General features: G+C 36.4%; 3 protein-coding genes across 8 annotated transcripts; 1 reads left to right on the top strand and 2 right to left on the bottom strand.

Moving 5' to 3' along the window:
- Positions 1-373: 373 nt before the first annotated feature.
- On the bottom strand, positions 374-13,212 carry LOC107225740 (WD repeat, SAM and U-box domain-containing protein 1). 3 transcript variants are annotated; one of them, XM_046732296.1, is made up of 19 exons: positions 12,879-13,212; positions 11,567-11,693; positions 9,808-9,979; positions 9,530-9,675; positions 7,468-7,694; positions 7,061-7,299; positions 6,889-6,979; positions 6,642-6,751; positions 5,887-6,029; positions 5,523-5,718; positions 4,101-4,246; positions 3,772-3,983; positions 2,706-3,001; positions 2,442-2,532; positions 1,960-2,054; positions 1,705-1,863; positions 1,431-1,575; positions 1,248-1,341; positions 374-1,120 (listed from the first exon to the last, which is right to left on the bottom strand). In XM_046732296.1, the coding sequence occupies exons 2-19, from the start codon at positions 11,674-11,676 to the stop codon at positions 1,066-1,068; spliced, it is 2,727 nt and encodes a 908-aa protein (XP_046588252.1). In that variant the 5' UTR covers positions 11,677-11,693; positions 12,879-13,212; the 3' UTR covers positions 374-1,065. The 3 variants fall into 3 exon arrangements, with proteins under 3 accessions (XP_046588252.1, XP_015521786.1, XP_046588251.1); XM_015666300.2 differs by having other exon boundaries at positions 374-1,341; positions 12,879-13,211; XM_046732295.1 differs by having other exon boundaries at positions 374-1,341; positions 12,943-13,211.
- Positions 13,213-14,445: 1,233 nt separating this feature from the next.
- LOC107225741 (AP-3 complex subunit sigma-2) lies at positions 14,446-18,915 on the top strand. 3 transcript variants are annotated; one of them, XM_046732304.1, is made up of 4 exons: positions 14,446-14,602; positions 14,702-14,975; positions 15,191-15,574; positions 17,743-18,915. In XM_046732304.1, exons 2-4 carry the CDS (start codon positions 14,871-14,873, stop codon positions 17,863-17,865), a joined length of 612 nt encoding a protein of 203 aa, XP_046588260.1. In that variant the 5' UTR covers positions 14,446-14,602; positions 14,702-14,870; the 3' UTR covers positions 17,866-18,915. The 3 variants fall into 3 exon arrangements, with proteins under 3 accessions (XP_046588260.1, XP_015521788.1, XP_046588261.1); XM_015666302.2 differs by lacking the exons at positions 14,446-14,602; positions 17,743-18,915 and adding an exon at positions 16,981-17,525 and having other exon boundaries at positions 14,619-14,975; XM_046732305.1 differs by lacking the exons at positions 14,446-14,602; positions 17,743-18,915 and adding an exon at positions 16,876-17,525 and having other exon boundaries at positions 14,619-14,975.
- Positions 17,748-21,325, bottom strand: LOC107225733 (GATA zinc finger domain-containing protein 1). Of its 2 annotated transcripts, none has more exons than XM_046732303.1 (4): positions 20,504-21,325; positions 19,406-19,608; positions 19,036-19,245; positions 17,748-18,130 (listed from the first exon to the last, which is right to left on the bottom strand). In XM_046732303.1, the coding sequence occupies exons 1-4, from the start codon at positions 20,816-20,818 to the stop codon at positions 18,091-18,093; spliced, it is 768 nt and encodes a 255-aa protein (XP_046588259.1). In that variant the 5' UTR covers positions 20,819-21,325; the 3' UTR covers positions 17,748-18,090. The 2 variants fall into 2 exon arrangements, with proteins under 2 accessions (XP_046588259.1, XP_015521778.2); XM_015666292.2 differs by having other exon boundaries at positions 17,748-18,013; positions 20,504-21,323.
- Positions 21,326-21,425: the final 100 nt, after the last annotated feature.

The following is a 21,425-nucleotide window of genomic DNA, read 5'->3' as shown; positions in this document are numbered from 1 at the left end:
GGAATCATATGTAAATACCGAACGCACTAAAATAGAATTATAAATTTCAGGATGCAGTCTTGTATATGAGGAATTTGGGGAATCCATTGCAGAACCAGTTCGAAGGAAAGTTTCTAGAATTGAAGATTTCACTAACAATCGGTGTAGAATTGTCCAGGCAGACGTAGAAAAATAAGAATATCTTCGTCACGAGAAAAACTTACACTTGTCGCGCCAACTCAAAAAATGCTTTGGTGTGGTCTAGTCCGTTCTGCTATATTATGAGTGATGAAATGCTACGCTAGAACATGGGGAACAGATTAATTAAACATCGCTAGGAACACATTTCTGCAATTTTATTTTTATTAACAATATAATTGATTGACTAAACGTATAAATACCGTCTATAATTTTATTGAAAAATTCTTTAGGTCAATACAACTGCAGTTAACATATAAAGAACATCTCGATTTAATCGATGTTTTATCACAGAGATACAGACTTTAATATTTCGTGGTTTGAAAACACACGTTGAAAAAACGATCACTCGGTGTAAGTGAATATAGTGCAAAACAAGATCGAAATGTGTATACAGATATAGAGGTATAGTAATTATTTTACATTACCATACTAAACTCGTACGAAATATATTCTGCACTAGAATAGAATTAAATTATCCTCATTTCTCTAAAATCTCAACAACAGTGTAGAATTATCCAAATGCGGATGATATCGGGCATGGTATGTTTTTCCAGTTTTCGTATAGATTCGTGAGGCAAGTAATATAGTGAAATGTGATCATCGAAATAAAGGTGGTAGATTATAAACGTTTTCTTGTTTACCTGTTTATCAATCCCCACTTGTAAGAGAATTGGGAAAAAATCGAGGAAATTGAGATTTTTTCTCGCCTCATTTATTCTTTCAATCTAACAGGCTGATTATGGTCGTCTTTACGGAGCCAATTATACAAAGCGCCTTTAATCTAATGGGTCCACTCTCAGCACATCTTTACTGTTTCCATCTGTTCATAAAATTGCGTGCACAGTGCTTCTTATATCATAAGTTGACAGTATACGGTAGACCACTCTATCCGTGATTTCTCAAGCAATTCTCGCATGTATCAAGTTGCATAACCGGAGAGCTAAATTATCGAACACAAACAATTATAAATGATCACTCTTCTGCTTCAAGCTCTATGTCACTCTTCTTTGTGGTCACCGAACAAAACAGAGCATATTTTATTCCTCAAGAAAACATTTGTAACAAACTTTGTATCGCGTAGCGGCGCATTTGTCATGGGGCTTGAATATTTCCCACTTAACAACCACTCGTTGATTGCAGCTCGCTCGTAAGTGAAACCATCTGAAAATTATGCAAATGAAAAATTATACGTCACACTGTCACACGTACTTCAGAACTGAAGCTGTGCTGTAATATGGACAATAGCAGACCTGAACATTGTACCGGTTCTCGCATAACTTCGTGTGTAATTGGGCATAAGAACTCGTGCGGTATCTCAATTTCCTCGGGAATGTTCCACGTATAGCTGTCCTCCCGTCTCAACCAGTATAATTGTTTGCCAAAGATTTCCATAGTCTGAAAAAATGTCAAACATAAGTCATACGAACGTTTAAAATTTATAATTAGAGGAGGTTGGGGGGGAGGGGGCAGAATAAAAGTCATAACTTATTAAAATGAGCAAACAATGAGGGATGGAATGAATACCTCATCATCCTGAATTTGTAAGCCATCAACCAAAGTCTGTTCAGGCATCGTTAATAGGTGACGTCCACTCAGAGACGTGCCTTGAATTTTTTCGGCCAACTGGGGCAATTCGATTTCCCTGAACCATCTTGCTACTTCTTCGAATTTCCAGTCAGCCACCTAAAATTACCACCACTACATTTTACTATCTTTTCGGAATGAAAATGCATGAATGTATTTACAATTCATAAAACACTCACGAAATGAAATACTTACTCTTTTCTTCGCTTGCCTAAGTCTATCTGCGAGAATACTTTGCGACACCAATTGTTGAGGTAATTTCCATACTAGTACAGTCTTATCTAAGGCTCCTGCAAACATAACATCAAAATTTTGTGCGGATACCATAATCCAAAATATCGGAAAATGCCTTTTGACGATGAAAAATAGAATACGATGACCGCCATCCGAGAATTAAATCGTATAAGCAATTTTTCAATGTATATTTCACTATAGGAACTCAACGTAATAGAAGAAAAGTGTAACCACTTCCACAAAATTTTCTACTTTAGCTGTGTTCCATATTTCAAATGTGCGATATGAATAGTCCTGACGGTGTCAAAATTTGCAGTAACGCTCTTTTGCCTGCTACTTATGGATCATGCGATACCCCATTTTGGATGCTGATATTTGGATGCTCCACAAACAAGCCCGATTTTTGTACACGCTACACAACATTGCATTGTTTTAGAACTTACCTGTAACAAACAGCGACGAATCTTGAGCAAAGGCACATGTGGTCACAAGGCTGTCGTGATTTTCTAGTACGTGCAGACAGACTCCTGAATACTAAAGAAACGCGACAATTATTCATAGTATCGTCTAGTCCTTTTTAAACTTACCGCTCTTCCAAGAGCGTAAGTTATTACAATCATTCCGAAATTAACATTTGAGTTCTCACTAGATCTCTATCACGTAGTTTACTTGAAATCATTCTACGGTGTGGCTCAAAAATCACTCACCACACTCCACAATCGGGCGGTTCGGTCGGTAGCAACGCTGCCTAGAATTTCCCCATTGATAGGTGAAAATCTCACGCTCATAACGTTACCACCATGTCCCCCCATCGACTTCCACAGCTTGTATGTTTGTCCCGTAGCGTTGCTTGTACTTATGGAAGTATATAACTCTTCTTCGCGGGATACAGGTACAGCATCGAGGTATATCGTAATATGCCATAACTTAACCAAAGAATCATTACCACAAGTTGCCAACAAGTAGGAATGACGATTGACGCCGCTTGGATCCGTCAGCGGCACTTTGTGAAAAGTTGTCAATCAATTAGCGTCTCAATCTGACAAACTTGATCACTCACTATAAACAGCTGCATTTAGGGTCAATCTTTTCTAGTGTCGAATTCAAGAGTTGCTTATTTAATACCAATTAATCTACCGAATCCTAATTGGCTAACGCGGTATGCATAATTTGCATATACTACATTCACTCTTGATTTCGACACTGATTCAAGAACGAAGAGACTATCTCAGTATGTACGCGATCTCTTTCCAATTAATTTTCAAAATACCCTTATAATTGCATGATAATAATAAATTATGCAACAAGTAGGTAAAATACGATTTTCTGTGGTAGTGTGCGTAAAATAATCCGATGTTAAGCACTGTTAATATTGCATGAAATGGCACCTTTCGATGCAGTGCGTAGAGTTGAATTATTTTACGCATACTGTGTCGAAAAAGCACTTATGAAAGTGAATATAACATTTTCATGCAGTCATCTATTCCGAATCCTCAAATCCGAAAAGGCGTTATCTGGTATCGAAAAAAATATTCCTCGAACTAATTCGTCTTTAATTATAAAGGCGGGTTTTTTCACATATTTTACTCTACGTTGACTTAATGTCTCAAAATAATAATGTAAAGGCTTGCACGATCTATTCTGTGCCTTGGAACAAGTAAAATTCCTCTGAAATGATCAGCTGATTGTCCATCGTGGCGCCTTATCTCCGAATAACGCTCGCATTAGGGATTCCAATTCTTTTATCATGCGCAGAAACGAATGAGAATTTACCTGCAGATGCTACAGGTTCTAAAACAGGACTAAAGTCAGAATCTTGTACCCCTAGATCATGTCCCTGTTCGCAAAAAATTAACGGACATTTCGTGTGCGTATTTATATCGTCAAATAGCCTCCATGTTCCTTCACTACATGCAGTCACCAAGTAGTTTGAGTCTGGGGTAAAGGCAATGGCGGTGATCGCGTCTGAGTGCCCTTCAAAAATCCTGAGGACATCAGGATTGTTATATATAAATGTTGGTTACGTACGGTCAACAGAATTTACTGTTCAGTACGTTGAATAGCGGTTAGAAACATAAAATCAATTCAGATGTGATAATTACTGCATTTCTTCCATGGTATCCACATTCCATAATGTCGTTTTTTCGTCATCTCCTGCTGTAGCAATCATTTTGCCATTTGGAGACCATCGGCAAACGCGAATCCCCGGTCCAGAATTTACAAAATTCGCCTTTGCTCTACCCCCCGTCTGTACAAAATCAACATGATTTCTTACTTTAGTATATTAAAATCCTTAAACTGAGAGGCCGCCATCTAGCGGCAGTAAATATACGGCATCAACTGTCATGGCAGTCATATTTTAAAATAAAACTTGTTTTTAACCGCATATTTTATTTTAAATGGACTCAATTTCACGAAATGAAAGTCTAACAGCTTGCACGATATTTTCCATACTTTGATATTCGTAGAATTCGACTAAAACGGTCAGCTGATTACCATACCACTAACCATAGACGTAGAGCATAGACTAGGCACTCCCTGTACTTCTTAAGGTAACGCTAACAGTGAGAGAGAAGGAAACACTCGTAGGCAATGCCTGTCTCTTGCTAAACATTTGATTGGTCGTTTGTCAATGGCTCAGTAATGTATCACCGTTGAGTGAACCCCCGACTGTCCGTATAATGTAGATTGTAGTCGTATACGACCACTGATTGAAGTGAATACGAAGACAATTATTTAGAAACCAATGCAATACATGTTGCCAGAGTTTATAACTGCGAGAAGACGAAAAATCTCGAAGATCGTTTCATAAGCAAATGGAATGTCACAACGTGAGGTTTAATTATCGTATTCAAACACATTAACAATAACAATTAATTGATGTAACGAACAGAAGAAAGGAACTGGTGTTCGATAAGATAAATATAATAAGAAAAACTCTCTTCAACACTCAATGTCTTTTTTCTATCCACTTTCGAGAAGAAAATTTCAAATGGTCGCTTAATATAACAGTTACGTTTCTGGTTAAAAAGAAAACGATATCGACCATGTGCGTTTCTATCTTATTTTACGGACCGAGCGATTTTCGGCCCGCATGCGCAGTTTATACTCTATTTATATGCCATTAACCTCCCCCCGTATCGCTGTAGACAGGGCTCGCTACTAATGTGCGGAGAGCGTGGAGAACAACACACTGGAAAGTTTTGGTGTCAGAAGAACACTTTCGAAAATTGATACCATACGTACGTTTGCGACCTAATTACGAATAATATGCGTTATACAATATTATACCTCGTTATATCAGCCTCGCTTTCCCTGTGTAGCTTTGCTACTTAACGCCGACACTCGAAATTCATAGATGTTGCCGACTTTATCCCTAGCTACATCCAAATTATAGATCCCCACAATCTAGCTATCATTTGAAAAGAGAACTGTATATCTCCATGTTTGTTCTCCAAAAGAAACTGCAGCGTAAGGGATACACAGCCGTTTATCTAATACTAATAAAAAATTAACGTTGGTACCTCTGCATCCCACACGATTGTTGTACCGTCCAAGGAGCAGGAAGCGAGCATAGTGCCACATGGGCTAAACTCCACGTGATTTACGCTGTACTTGTGACCTTCTAACGGGCCGAAGCTTTTCTCCTCAAACTTCACCTCGCCGCTGTAAGTTTCGTCATCAATTTCGACAGCTTCCCAGATACGAACAGATTTGTCCCTGAACATGGATACCAATTATTAGGAGCGAAGACTACACTATCATGAATGGTCCATAACACATTAGCACTTCTTTTTTACTTCCGTAATACAAACTTGCGACACTGAAGAATTATGTTGTAAAATGTATGTGCAGTACATATTTTCCTCAGTTATCTGTTTCACTTACCCTGACCCAGACGCCATCAGGGTGTTTCCATGAAAGGCAACGGTATTAACTGCCCCGCCATGATCATCAATTTTTTGTATCAGGCTAACTTTGTTGTCAGTGCACTCGGCTTGTTTTACGACTTCGTGCTCTCCCAAAACGATCTGTAATTGCACTTTCATTTACAATTATACTAATTTAGTAATTAGCTTAGTCCTGTATTCAAATTGTCGAACTTAGAAGACGCCCTCTGATGGCAGTAAATATACTGCACTAATTGGCGTGACATTCGTCCGTATTTAATTATTAAAGTGATTTTTACCGCATATTTTACTTTTAATTAATTTGTAACAAAATTGCAGTCCAACAGATTGCACAATGTTCTCCGTGCCTTAATATTTGCTAAATTAGCACAAAACAATCAACCGATAATACACAATGCGATTGAATATTAAATTCCAAACACAACAGTTAGTTTGGTTGTCTATTATTCTTTTTTGAAAATATGAGGAGAAAAAAATCGCTAATTTTCCTGCTTGCACACATTCAGCACTGCAAGAATGGGTTCATTATACAGCAAATGGACGCTTGTATTAAGAAATATTTGCATATCAATTCATCGCGCTACTATTAGCTTATTCCACTTTCTATCACAAATTGTTATCAATCTTCTACCGAGGGGAAACAAATGAGCGTTGGTGCAATTACATTGTCATTGAAATTCATGATGAAAGTGTGTCTGATGATTCGATGAGTTTCAAGATTTGATTACGTACCTCACCGGCATAAGTATAATGCTTTTTGGGGCTACAACGTCTCACAAGATCAGAGTCAAGGCTCAAATTCCCATTTAAATGCCAAACGATAACGGACTTGTCGTTGGATCCTGCGATATAAGAAAGAAATTTTTCAGGATTACTTCTAGTCAGCTCAATAGAAAATCCAATATTTCCGATAGGTGCTGATTTATTCGTGTTTATACATAAACAAAATAAGTGCACTAACAAAATGAACCAGGCTTACCCGTAGCGAGCAAATTACCATCCCTGGAAAAGGCACAGCAAGCAACGTATCTTTTGTGGCCTTCAAGAACCGCGAGTATTTTTCCAGTCCTCTGAAACAGTGTGTACATAACAGAGTTTGCGTTTCTGGCACTGATAATTAGCGGGTTGTACAGGATATTAAAAAAACTTACTGTTTCCCAAATAACCGACGTCTTATCCAACCCACTGCTGACTATATAAGAACCATTCGAATTGAACCGAACGCACATTAAAGCACTGCTATGCTTTTCCATAGTTCTACACAAATTTATCGACGCGATCGACGGATGCATCTCGCATTTATTTTGCACCACAACCACCTCCCATAACTTAACCGTATGATCATTTCCACATGTTACCAAATGATACAACTTTTTGAACGGTTCGTTATCTGCAAAATCGAAAGTTGATGTGCAAATGGTTGAACGATGTTGGTAGAAACACATAATGAAAATTATTAAGCGTTCCGATAAGAACATTTTAAAAACACCGAGAATTGGCATCATCTTGGAACTTGCAAAGATATTTTACAAACGTATATGGATTACGATTAACTTACCCCTCACCTCTTGATAAGCTGAGAAATCGCAAGAAACGACTCCTAAATCATGCGCATCGTCTACGGAACTAAGGGCGGATATAACTTGATTGTCCGAGGTACAAGTATCGCTCAATTCGGCCGAAGAAAATAACTTCAGAACACCAAATGTGCAGGACGTCACGAGCCAACAGGAATCAGGCGAGAAACACACGCTTTGAACAGCTCCTTCATGTTGCTGGAACGAGCTACAAAGACGAGACCAAATTTTTGTGAAGCCTTTTTTACAATCTTTACCGAATTGTTCTTAGGCTCGACTCTTGAGCTCTCACATATTATACTCATCGTCAGCACGTTTCAATAAATCCCTAACAATAATGTATAATTTACAAATTTGTAATTAATTATTGATTATAAGTTCACCACATTGTAGAGTAGTATAATTGGCGATCGAATATGTTTCATTAATAAGAATAATCCACGGGCATCATATCAGACTTATATATTACTTGGTTAGCATCAGGTATGTGGATCAATAGTTGAGTCCTCAGAATGAATACACCACTTGACTTAGTGTTTTTAACGCATGATTGGCTGCAATCACAACCGTATCGTACGTGTTTGATTCTTCAATATTTTTCCACAACAAGATGTTATATTTAGAATACATCATTTGCCAGAGTGCCATTTTGCCATTTGCTTCAACACTGTGTACGCGAGTGTATGGTGGGTATATAACATATGCACGCACGACTAGGAATTGTTTCGGCGATCAGTGTTGGTCGTAACAACGACGAGGGGTCATCCGTAAATTACGTCACACAAATTTCATAGTTACTGCCCCTCCCCCTATTGTAGCATCACTAAAATGGTACTTCCTTCTAATATTATCTTTATACTTTTTAAAATTTTCAAAAATAGTAACAATGTGTACGTCCTCAGACAATAGATAGCTACTCAAAATAAATAGAAAACAAAAAACACATATACTTATATCGCTGTTGGTTAAAAAAAAAAATCATCCTATGTCCTTGGATTTTCAAACCATTCCTTTACATCATTCATTACCGGTATAGCACTCACTTCGTTACCTTCTTGGATGGCGATCAACATCTTCGTCCAACCACAGAGCATCCTCGACATTATTTATCAGAGTTTTATATAATTTGTTTATTTTGAATGACAAAAAAATAACAGAACTAAAAAAAATATCATAAAGAAGCGACAGTAAACGTCGAATGTAGTCGTTATCGGTCTTTTGGTGCATGAATATAAAGACGGCCGACAAGTCGGTGCGCAAATATTTTGAATAAATATATATGTAAATACAAAAAGTAACATTCTCATATAACAACGGTCATTTCACCCGTGGTGATATTCAGTTGTATTAATATTTTAGATGAAATGTGACGTCCTGCAGCTTTTGACCCCCCCCCTGGCGCGTCGAGTCACCATTTGTGGACCCCTCCCTCGCCCTTTGCGTGTGACGTAATTAATGGATGACCTCCAAGCGCGAAAATACACCTATATATATACATAATCCATAACGTGGGTACGTCAATTAAGGACACCAGCAGTATTCACCTGCTATTGAAATGTTAAATATCAATACTATCTGCTGGTAGCCCTGTCGTAAATTGTTGTGGAAAACTTCAAAAAATTTCTATAAATTTACTTGGAACACAAATTTCCGATAATTTTTTACTATAACATAAGAATCTCTGACAAATTCTACGAATATTGACAAATTTGGTAGAAATATTTAGTGATTCCTAATATATTTCATTTAATTATAATAAAAATGTACTGTATTTCACTCTCTGCCAATTCAATAGCACACAAGAACAGTGTAACCGATCGCACAAAGTTTTCCTGTCCCTTCATATTCGTATAATTTAGTTAAAATCGAGTCCGAAAAGTTCTGCTGATAACCCGATCTGACGCCATATTTTTTTATAGTCACGGCCACATTCTTAATGAACACACAGTTAAAAGACTATTTTGAGCGTTAGCGTACGGATTTTTTTAAAGTCATTTTTCATGAGAATAAGGGGCTTATGATCGAAAAAAACTTGCAAATTACCGAATCAAATTTCGATGCACCAAATCCCAAACACAGACTTGGCCACTGTCGCCAGCGGTAACGAGCAGAGTTGAGTCAGGTGAGAATCTGCAGGCTCTAACAGCTTCGCCGCCAGCTTGAACCATCGTGTGTATCCTGGCCCCCGACTGTTGTTGTGCACCGGTATAATTATTAGTAATATTACTACAGATCATCGCCATGGAACCTTAGACGGCTTCTATCAACTCTCTTTATTTCGTAACGCACTGAGAATAGTGAAGGTAGAGAAAAAAACATACCCTCAAGTTCCAGAGGTGCGTCGTTCCATCTATGCTGGCCGAAGCCAGCATTGTAGACTGAGGACTGACTTTAACGGAAGTTACTCCGTATTTATGACCCATCAAAGGCGAATAGGAGGCCTCCACATACCCTAAACCCTTTTGCCATTCCCATACTCGAACTCGTTTGTCTCTATTAGGTACAGGGGTAGAAAATAGATAAAATAGTTAATAATCGTTGATGCCTTGAATCTTATTGCAAGCGTGCGAGACTCCTACACAACTATTGCAGTAACACACAGGGTGTGCCATTTTAACTTACACAGTTGAATAACTCAAAAGATTACAAACGAATCAAAAAATGTTTCAAATAAAAGTTGTTGGGTATTGAAGGCCTGACTCAACTATGACCTTCGCTTTAGCATTGACCTTCATTTTTAAGGTTATTTGAAGGTCAAATTGTTAGTTTTAAAAATGAAAACCTCTATTTTTGACCTGAGATACCGAAAGAGTATGAAACTCTACGTCCAGATAGGTATCCATGTTAGGGGTGAAAATGACCTCTAGGGGTCATTTAACGGTTAAATTTCCGCTTGGTGCAGGAAAGCTGGTAAATCGTAATATTGCTGTTTGGGTCAAGGAATGCCATACATCGGTGACCTTGACCAACGATATGTATTTTTTCTATAGGTCGAAATGGCCCTAAAGGTCAAATTAATGCATTAAATGAAGCATTGCATGACTCGGCCACTTAAAACACAAGTCTGTACAGAGTCAAAGATTTATTAATCAGGAGATCCCTTCACCGCGATGCTTACTCGCGTATATTTTCATGCTACGTGTAATCACCCCCGGAGCCGACGGGAGAACGTAGCTAGGAGCTTTTCCAGCTCCATTTGTCAAAATTTGACCTTTAAATGACCCGTAGAGTTCACATTGACGCATAACATGTACCTATCTGAACGTAGAATTTTCTCTCCCTTTCCGCTCTTTCGGAACCCGAAGTCTAAAATAGAGGTTTTCACTTGAAAAACACACGTTGACTTTCAAATAACCTTAAAAATCGAGGTCAATGCCAAAGGCAAGGTCATAGTTGTTACCTAACAACTTTTTTTTGAAACATTTTTTTATTAGCATGTAATTTTTTGGGTTATTCAGTTGTGTAAGTTAAAATGGGACACCCTGTATGTTAAATATTTGCAATATAGTAAGATACTTGCAAATTGTTTCGGTCAAAAATTATAACTACACTATGGAAGTATGAGATTAGAGGAGTTCATCTCCAAGAATATAATTTCACTGTTAAAATACCATAATTGGTATGCCAAATATGGAAAAATCACATTTAGTGGTAGAAAATGCACAATGCCTAAACACCCGGTATTTAATTCTAAAAGTCACTTCAGTATATTCCGTACCACTTGGAGAGTAGTAGTAATTTTTTATAAGGATCATCAACTGCATGCGCCACATTATAAAGCACAGCAAATTATACTTCTGAAAGTTTGGTTAAGACGAAAAAAATCACATTTTATTCTAAATGCCGGTCGTAGTCGATTCGTTAACTTTTTTTACATAACGGTAGAAAGAAGTGCATCTTAATCTGTTGAATTCTTTAGTATACTTTTGACTACGAACCGCAGTAGCTGTTCATAGGAAATTAGAACAGGTCAAATGGTAACTGGCTGAAGGAAAACGCGTTCGTTCAATTTAGATGGCTTGGAAAATGTATTCAAAAGATTTACTTCGAGTAGAAATAAAATTTGAATGAATTATTTACCCAGAAGCTGTGACTAGTATGCAATCGCCTGCAAAGTCAACACTGTTTACATCACTTGTATGAACTTTGAGAGTTTGTAGGACTTGGACATCTGTTGCGAAAGCTGTCATATCTTTCGCCCTTTAGTCTGTTCACAAGAGAAAAACATATATATGTCACCACCAATCATGAAAACCAATATGCCCTATTAAATTTCCATTGTGCCACTGTAGGCACTTGATGTGATATGAGTGAATAATACTTGTGAATATTCATTTATAATTCGATATCGGAATATATTCATCGCGGTAGGAAATCATAACAACCTTGCGTTCTAGATATAATCAGTATAACGATAGTAAAATTGTTTTCTCGCAGACTCTTTAACAACAGATAAAGCACAATATAATATAAAAAAATATCATACAGTAAACATGGGCACAAAATTTATGAAAAATATTGCAAGACCTGTTCAAGGGTTTCGATTAGATGTATGATAATCATTTCTTGTTATACTTTTTACTTAGTTCCACCTTGCAAACTGCTTTATTCATGTACCAATTCATCATTTATTCAAAGCTTTCACAGTTGTATGCTCTGGATTTGAATAGTAATGGGAAAGGCGAAAGAAAAATCCGAATGACGTGTAACTTACTATTGATTCTACGTGCATTAGCAAAGGTCGTAAGGAGCGAATACAATAGCGTCACACGTGCAAGTATATATTTACAATTCAATAATTATGAATTTTGTTCTCAAAAATTGAATGGCAAATTTTTTCGAATCTCTTGAATTTGGATGACTTTTCTATTACTTATAAATTCACGAACTTTTTCAAAGTGGATTCGGAAATGTTCGTTCGCTAACAAGGTGGGATTGAGAAAAAAACCAAGATCCATTGGATATTTATATTCGTCTGTTCGATAATATAATTCGATTCAAATATTTATCTACGGATAGAAATGAGTCAGTTGCAATTATTTGGATATTCGAGTGCTATTGGAATATAATGCTTCATATTTTTATTGAAAAGCACCCTAGATTTTTTTATATGAAATAGGGTCTCTATTTTATCAACTGTACTTAATACAATCAAAAAATAAATTATCGCCCTTAGAGTCATTTGGAAAATGTTAAAAATTCAAAATTACACAGGGTAAAGTTAATTAATAGATTGTACAATATCATGAAGATGCAAAGAATACTGTGATCACGAGGTGCAAAAGTAATTCGGGTTTTCGAAGAATATGTATACATTCAAAGTGTCGTTCGTACTGTACAGCTAATATAAATAAATAGAGAAACACGTGTCCAATTATGATATAATACTCACCTAATAAAGGCACATAATTTTTGAGAATATCTTTGAAATACTTTCGAACTAAAATGAGGTTCACCTTGAATTTCAAATTCTGCGCTTTAAGGCTGTATTCAAAGCGTGTAATTTTCAACATACATGACTATTCGACACATTCTACTTGACTTGTTTATCCGGTAAAAACTAACTTCATTGAAAGAATTTTCACTATGAATGATTATTAATAATTATGATTTAAGTAGTCAATTGTGGTCTGCTGTAAGGATTTTTATAAACATTTGGACGGAAAGGTACAGCGAAAGCTTGAGAAACAACATTCCCCAAAGAGTACACTTATCGTTCTGAACGTGGAACGCATGTCTGGCGATGAATCGATATTTTGATATAGTCCGGCGCGGCGGTTTATAAGAACGCGTAAATATATATATTTACAAACTACGTTTCAGTCGCCTTTACATTACGTGTCGCCAATATGTGAATAATCATTTAAATAATCCCTAACGCCCAATTATAATTGTAATATCAGACAGAATATTAATAATAATAACTTTTGGTTATCACGTTTCTAACTGTTTAATGTTATTTCCTAATCACTCACACATGTCTATGAAAACCTGCCATGAAGTAAATGATTATAAATTAATTTTTTGTACAATACGTGGCAAATGATTGCCATCTTATATTTTTCTATTTTCCTTCATTACTTTTGATTAATCCATGTCATAGTGGAATCGTGGAAACGGAAAGACCTGTGAATTAATTAAAGTAGAGTAATACTCATTTTGAATACTTCCTTTTTTTTATATTCACCTACTTCTCATACTGTCATGAAAAATTACAAATCCTTACTTGCGTAAACAATTCACCAATGTAATATTTTTATTCTATTATCTAACGGTAAAACTAGCGTTACAAAAATTATTTTTCGAAATCTGTAATCAATTATGCCCAATATTAGTATCATAAACCAAAAATTCACACTTAATATTGTTTATGCGTATAGTTGCTAAAACGAATCTAAAATACACGAACTACTAGTTCCACCTGTTGAACATTTCGAAATGATTCATCTACAAAATTAGTCTTCCATTACTTCAGTAGCCCTTTTTGGAAACCGAGTTTCGTAAAGAATAAATTAAAAAATAAAGAAACTTTCCATAACTGGTTAAATATGCTATCAAAAGCGGCACGCGGCAATATTAGGGCAAATTTGAAACAATTGTAGTGTGTTGCCAATTCATCAGGCGCATTTTGCGGGACGCACTGATGTTATTAACAAAGTCCCTAGAAGTTGATTGTACTAATTTTTCTCCTGAGTAGGTTCCGTTAGCAATGGAGGACTTCAGCCTGTAGCATCTCGCCTACAAACTTAAAAATAACACCTGCGTCGTTGAGTTATAATGTTAATTCGTCGGTACGATGTGAAATTTAGATACTGCAACTACCTGCCCCATCGCTCCTGTTATCGACGAACTTCAAAATGTCCCACTTAGCTGGCTATCTCTAGCAATCTTTAGTCAATGTCCAATGCAACTTCATAGACAAGGTCTTACATACAGGCCTGGAAACTCCTATATTGGGAGCACACGATTATGTGCGTCGTTTAGGAAGGCCAAGTTTCGGTTTTAGCGGGACCACTAGTTGTCGCTGTGGTTCTAATACTACGGCATACATAACCTCAATATTGATTTAAACCGCGTATGGCGACTAGTGCTGTTTTTTGTCTGAACCACTCAAATGTATGTATTTCGGTGCTGAACCACATACGTGGTCTTACATACGAACCCCCCGTCCGTGCCAGTGGCGCGACTATTGAACTACTAACGTGTTTTCCATAGGCGACCTACCCCTACCACTGAAGGTTCCAGAACTGTTTATAGCGTGTTCAATGGTTAGCGGACGAGCGGCGTTTTAAAAATGGCGACAGTTGCCAGAATTCAGTGTAACCTTAAAACAGTGATGTCACGTTAATATAATCCATGTATATACCAACGTAATAACAATTTTATGCATTCTGTTTCTATACAAACAAGTGGCTTCAAAATGATTAAGGCAATTTTAGTGTTCAACAATCATGGCAAACCCAGACTGTCAAAATTTTATCAGTACTTTGTGAGTATTTGGTAATAAACGTTTGCATCCTCCAAAATTTGACATCTGTCAGTATCAAGTATGATTCTTTCTAATAACTGAAATTCATGTATACGATTTCATATCGTGAAATGAAGTTATCGGAAAGTATGACAGACAGCGCGAGGGAGGAACGGAAAAATATTTCACCTTTAAATTGAAAACTTTACATTTCAATATCACTTTGTTCTCTTCAGAACGAGGACATGCAACAACAAATCATCAAAGAGACGTTCCAACTCGTGTCAAAACGAGACGATAACGTCTGTAATTTTTTGGAAGGAGGCAGCCTAATCGGGGGTTCGGATTACAAACTGATATACCGACACTACGCGACTTTGTACTTTGTTTTCTGCGTCGACAGTTCCGAATCTGAATTGGGAATCCTGGATCTGATACAAGTGTTTGTTGAAACACTGGACAAATGCTTTGAGAACGTCTGTGAATTGGACCTTATTTTTCATGTGGATAAAGTTCATTACATATTGAATGAACTAGTGATGGGTGGCATGGTACTCGAAACAAACATGACTGAAATCCTTAGTCGAATCGAAGACCAAAACAAGCTAGAAAAACAAGAGGTGAGGAGTTCTGTTATTTCATTATTGCATTTTTCTCTTTTCCATTTACTAAACGTTCCTCACAATATACCAGTTTAGCAAAGATCCTTCAATTTTTCTTACATTAGATTGTAACTGTTAAAATTTTTAAGTTTTGAACATGACTAATCATCTTAAAAATGCATGGGCTCTACCATCTCAATCAAAAATTAAGAAATGAGAAGGTACCGTTTAAAAAATCTCTAGTAATTTTGTTTGTTCCAATGATAGTGAACTCGAATAAAACAACATCCCTATTATGTGATAGAAATGATTTTGCAAATTCGTATTACCCAAGTTAAGGTATCAGCAATTTGACAGGTTTTATCGTTAGTATGTTAGAAATTATAAAACTTGACTGTTTTTTTTATTCCATTCTAATGTTCGGCGACTTCTTTTTTTCACCTCAGAGATAGATCTCCAGAAATCACACAAAAAAACAAATTAAAAACGACTATCTCCAGAGTGAATTAAATAGATTAGTGTAAGCATGGAGCAACAGATGTCGGGCGATAATTGAATTTGTGCATTTTAATGGTACCATAATGTAAGATTTCTTGAATGTCTTCCAGACAAATTATTGTGGCCTGATCAGCTAGCAAAATGAGTCCAGAAATTACAATCTGGTATAAAATACCAGAGTTTAAGGGAGAACATTCTAAATACAAATCCTTCTCTCAAATTGTAGACATGCTCGCTGTTGTTATTTGAATTTGCTCAGATTTGTTTCTAATACACAGTAAGAATATTGTTTTTTCTGTTCACTAACATTGACACAAATAACATTACCAAAAATTTTTCACACAGTTTTTTTTTTCTTCCTCTCATTTTTGATTAAAACTGTACGGCCTAATTGTCCTTAACTTTAACATATCCAATCAAACCCACAGAGCTAGGGTAGTCAGCTGCTGACGGAAAATCCAGCAACACCTACGGGACTCACATTTTTATCTGTCAAAAATCGTCTCTATCATTTAAAGCAATCTCCATATTATCCATCAATAAAAAATATTTTAGACTTCAGACGATTAAAATGAAAAAAATGCAGTTTGATACTCGAGGACACCATCAAATATTGGAAAATTTTCTTATCACAAACTGAAACCTAAAGCTTGTTTTCATGTGTTCTTCATTGCATGGTTGACAAATCTAAATACATATTCTGGAATTCGATAAAGGTGTACCTTCTTTGGATGCATAAAATTTCTCAGTCCTGTGTAAAAAATTTGAGCAAAACAGAAATAGTTCAATTATATTATTTGTTGTATTTATTTTGTTTTTAGTGTTCTTTTCTTTTCAACACTGCCTACACGCCAACAATTGCTCCTGAACATGTTCTTGTAGTTATGGCTTTTTACACGAGTGAACTGACTCAAACTCAATTTTAGGGGGCTTACAAATCAGTGCGATCTTACTCACCTCGTCCGATTGTCCTTCTGGGACCTCCTCCCTAAAAGTCAAATAGTAATAAGATTTGTTTGTTTTGATTTTAATATCATTCCGGCTAAATATGTGAGGTGAACATTCCTATTTCGTCTGTGATCTATTTTTTTTTTCTTTCATACTTCAATGATATGCATCGGTTTTTTACATAATTATACATTTACATATAGTTGAATTTTCATGTAATATTGTGTATGATATTTTGCATGAATTTTGTAACGTATGATTTATTTCAAAAGAACTAGTGCCTTACAATTAGTAAAAATGTATCTAGCAATAACGTGAATAAAATGTAAACCATATATTTGCATCTATCTCCCTAATTAATCCTCTACTACTCTTTTTATGTACCTATCAAAATTTTCGATTGTCAATCACTTCTTTAGTCTTCTTCTTACACTATTATCAATATTATTAGTGAATTTGTATAATATGCATAATTAAAACAATTTACCTGAACAAAATATTTCATACATTACAAACTTGTCATTGCTGGTTGAACACTTCCATGTTAATGCAATGAGATCAATTCAGAACAATATTTTCCATGCTCAAATCAATCTAAACTGTAAGAGTTTGATATTCGATTATACAAAATATCATCGTTATACATTTGGACAAAAATATGAGCATATTCAAAGGTAAATGTCCCAGCGATTACGCTGATAAATCTACCTGATTAATTGATGAATTATTTTTCCTGGCAGGCGGGAATAACGGCAGCTCCAGCTCGGGCTGTATCAGCAGTGAAAAATATGAATATACCGCAGCAGTTAAAAGACATGAAACTACCCGACCTGCCACAGGCAATAAAGGACCTCAAGTTCTGACCGGCGGTTACATCGCTTTTGCCTAGTTGACTAGATAGTCCTTCAGCTGAGGTTGTTTCCTCTGTCCAGTTAACGGCGTCTCTTTCCACTGGCCAAACAGATGAAAATGCCCGGATGCTCCCAGCGGTGTCAAACCAGGTTTCTTGCTCTGCGTTCCATCGTTATCAAGGATAAAAATGAGACGTTTCTTTCTTTCGGTTCTAACAAGGATACTAGGCCTCTGAATCACGGATTCTGCTCAAGCTTGTCAGTATGTTTCCTTGGCCTAAAATATAGAGCCTTGTAACATATAGTGTATTATAACAGGCCTTGCTTTAATCCGGTTACAATTGATTATATGAGCAATTTGCTCAGTGAAATGCTGTAATAAACGAAACCTGTTGATGAAGTTGTAATGATAGGATCTCATTGATTCAAGTTTCAACGAATATATGAACTCAGAGCAATATGAAGTGACTGCGAATTTTCTAATATCTGATATATTGTAAATTACGTGAAAGAAGGCCAAGTAGATGAAACTAAACCTTTGGAGTTCTATATTTTGGGTATAAGGAACACCCCTAGAAGTTTTAGTGGAATCCGTGATTCAAAGAGCTAATAATTTTCTTTAACATGTCAATATCCATCGCGTTTGCCAATGAGAGAATTATTCACCTAAATTTTCATTCCACGTCGGCAATATAATGTTCAGTGAATATTTTTCACTCACCATTATTAGTATTTTATAGTGCCTAGCTATCTGCTAGTATTAGGGGCAATATTGTACAGCAAATCAATGCATAAATAAATTATGTACGCATTATCGTAAACGATATTTGATATAAATGAGCGTCCTCGTTTATGAGTCACCGATAATTGATATCAACGGTTGAATGAAATATGAAAATCAGTTTTGGCCAATTTATCACTTTCGCTAGTAAAGTTATGAAATCTTTATATAATAATAAAATATAATATATCAAACAGATAAGTGTAAAGCTGTATAATTAATGATGACGATGATGACGATAAAAGTTATATCAAAGTTTCAAATAAATATTTTTTATTGAGCATTTATTAATGTGAAGGTTTATTTTTTACTATGAGCCAACTTTCTTCATTCGTTTGAAATCCGTCTCCCTTAATAGGAAAATTAAATAAATTTAATAAAAAATATACATGAAATATTACTTTTTACGGACACTGATTTCGTGTTTCAAAGATGTCCATACGAAACCAGCCCCGGTCTCCGTCAACGGTGGCGGATACGGAGAATTTTTCAATTTGTAGTAATCGGATGGTGCATGCATCACGAATTCCATGCACTCCAGTTTTCTTGGCAAGTCCTCCTCAGGTCCGATTAGGTACGTCTCGGGATAAAATCCATGTTCTGGCGGAGGGCTTTACCAGTTTTTGTACAAGAAAAATGTTCACTCTTTACATCTCACTTGTCGACAACTTTGTAACATATACAATAAATTCGAATTCTTTCCTATCAACTGGTATTCTTGTTACATATAAAAATGTATTGTGGCATAAATACTTGAAGATAATATTTTACCTAGCAGTTGTTGGGATCAGCCAAGTCACTGCTGCGCTTTTCTCACAATATTGATCCGTCAGCAGCCCTCGTATTTGAGCGTAGTAAATACCGCCATCAATGTCTTGCATGGACACTATATCTCCAACTTGAATGTAAGAACCTTTATAAAAGACGTAGTCACTGGTGACTGGCGTCGCAACAGCTGCAGGAGCTTTGATTGGCTACAGCAAGCAGAAATCAGTCATTGTAACTATTGACCATTGTTAAAATTGATCTGCCGATTCATCTAAATATGACCGTCAACGGTTTTTGTGTGTCAAGGTGTTTAAAGTAGCACCGATTGAATTTTTTTCGTGCCTCAAAAACCGCACTTGAGCGAAAATTTTTCTCAGAAATCTTTCAAAATTTATATAAATTTATTCAGAATATTAATTATTATGACAGGTCCTGAAAAATCTGTCGCAAATTTTAGTAGTGTTAAGAAATTTCGAAATAGAAAAACTTCAACTTGTATGTAGAATATTTGAGATTTATGGAAAAACCTGAGAGGGAGATAACAAGGCAGGTAATGGGAGATATTACGGGAACATTTTGGTGAATTTTTAGACATTTTTGAGGATTTCTAGGTATATTTGCAAACAAGGAATTTGGAAATTTTTGGGATCAGCTTGGAGATCTTGCAAGGCAATGTTGCAAGGAAACGTATGGGGAGTTGTAGGAAATGGAGATGTGTTGTGCACAATTTCAACAGTGATTTAACCCCTCAGAAAAACCATATTTTTAGAAAATTTCTGTGAAGAATTATTATGATTCTAGTTTTATTGAAAATATTCTTTCGCATATATGTAGACTTTTTCAACTGTATTTCAAAAAATTTAACTTCAAAAGTTTCCAAGTTTCCTAAAGGTTTACAACTCCTTTAAGAAACTCATACCAGTTTTCCTAAACCTGATACTGTCAGAAACATATATAGAAACGCGAAAAATAAAATTTTTCAGATTTTTGATGCAAAATGGAGTTCTCGAAAAATGTGACTTTTCTGCTCACAAGCAATAGAAACTTTACGGGAAACGTTTATTTCGATTCCCTTTTCGAGTCATAATATTTAAAACTTACTGTCTTTTTAAAAATATGTCGGCGTCCTTTACCCTTAGGCAAAACTTTCAGCTGTGTAACGGGTTTGCTTTTGAGGTACCTTGTCACTCTCGTGCTCTTCCGAGGCTGCAGTTTAGTGTCATTCGACTCATTTTTCACAGTGGCATTGACATTGTTCGATGAATTATTGCTAGCTTTGTCATCATCGTCAATTGCATTCCCACAACGGTCAGATTCGGAACAATTATTACAGATATTACCGGCATCCGTACTGTGCCATAAAATACTGTCTGTACTTTCGCATTTTGTGCACTTCGGCTTCACTCCTAGCGGCATTTTTTTCTTTATTTACATCTACGCTGGATAGATTTACACTTACATTTCTCGCCTTGCGGTGCTTTCCTTACAATTAGTGTTTTCGTAAACACAATAGCGGTACACGCACTGATCCTACACAGATTCACTACGCAGGCTGGGCTTCATCGCCACGCGATAGATTTGAGCCAAGTGCACTTTAAATATGATACAAAGTATATCATTGGATATGTTCCTTTTTTACTGCCAGTACGCAGCGCTGCAAACACGGTCCGATATACGGCCACAGCACACTGCCAAACTCTTATGACGTCACAAACCTGCCCGCTTGAGGACGTAATACGTGCTGTGCAGACTGGCTGCTGTGTTTTGTGGAATTGTTACAGTCACGATAAGGACCATAGACTTAAAGAGATAGACTGCGCGGTCTGTGCACCGAGCTGAAGCGGTATTTAGAAAGAGAGAGCAATACCTAAAGCTGGACCTCTCACTTTAATCGGTGACGAGAAAACAAGTGGATGTCGCGGTAGGATAATATTTCTACTTCGACGGTGCAGAGCATGCGCAGTAACTAATAAAAAGAGACTGGTGGTCTCATTGATTGTAATTTGAGCTATCTCTGTCTTCG

Source organism: Neodiprion lecontei, chromosome 2, assembly GCF_021901455.1.
Source record: "Neodiprion lecontei isolate iyNeoLeco1 chromosome 2, iyNeoLeco1.1, whole genome shotgun sequence".
In the NCBI taxonomy this organism is placed as follows: Eukaryota; Metazoa; Arthropoda; class Insecta; order Hymenoptera; family Diprionidae; genus Neodiprion; species Neodiprion lecontei.
The sequence above is the reverse complement of the archived record's forward strand: the minus strand, read 5'-3'. Positions and strand labels throughout refer to the sequence as shown.

What these genes read in the sequence shown, in the direction of transcription:
- LOC107225740 (XM_015666300.2), bottom strand. Translation starts at nt 11,676, where the DNA reads ATGACAGCTTTCGCAACAGATGTCCAAGTCCTACAAACTCTCAAAGTT. An exon ending in CAATCGTGTGGGATGCAGAG is followed by an intron (nt 4,247 to 5,522) that starts GTACCAACGTTA and finishes GATTTTGTACAG; the next exon opens with ACGGGGGGTAGAGCAAAGGC. An exon ending in TTAGGCAAGCGAAGAAAAGA is followed by an intron (nt 1,864 to 1,959) that starts GTAAGTATTTCA and finishes TGGTAATTTTAG; the next exon opens with GTGGCTGACTGGAAATTCGA.
- LOC107225741 (XM_046732304.1), top strand. Translation starts at nt 14,871, where the DNA reads ATGCATTCTGTTTCTATACAAACAAGTGGCTTCAAAATGATTAAGGCA. An exon ending in CAAAATTTTATCAGTACTTT is followed by an intron (nt 14,976 to 15,190) that starts GTGAGTATTTGG and finishes TGTTCTCTTCAG; the next exon opens with AACGAGGACATGCAACAACA. An exon ending in ACAAGCTAGAAAAACAAGAG is followed by an intron (nt 15,575 to 17,742) that starts GTGAGGAGTTCT and finishes TTTTCCTGGCAG; the next exon opens with GCGGGAATAACGGCAGCTCC.
- LOC107225733 (XM_046732303.1), bottom strand. Translation starts at nt 20,818, where the DNA reads ATGCCGCTAGGAGTGAAGCCGAAGTGCACAAAATGCGAAAGTACAGAC. An exon ending in GACATATTTTTAAAAAGACA is followed by an intron (nt 19,609 to 20,503) that starts GTAAGTTTTAAA and finishes TGCTTGCTGTAG; the next exon opens with CCAATCAAAGCTCCTGCAGC. An exon ending in CTGATCCCAACAACTGCTAG is followed by an intron (nt 19,246 to 19,405) that starts GTAAAATATTAT and finishes AAACTGGTAAAG; the next exon opens with CCCTCCGCCAGAACATGGAT.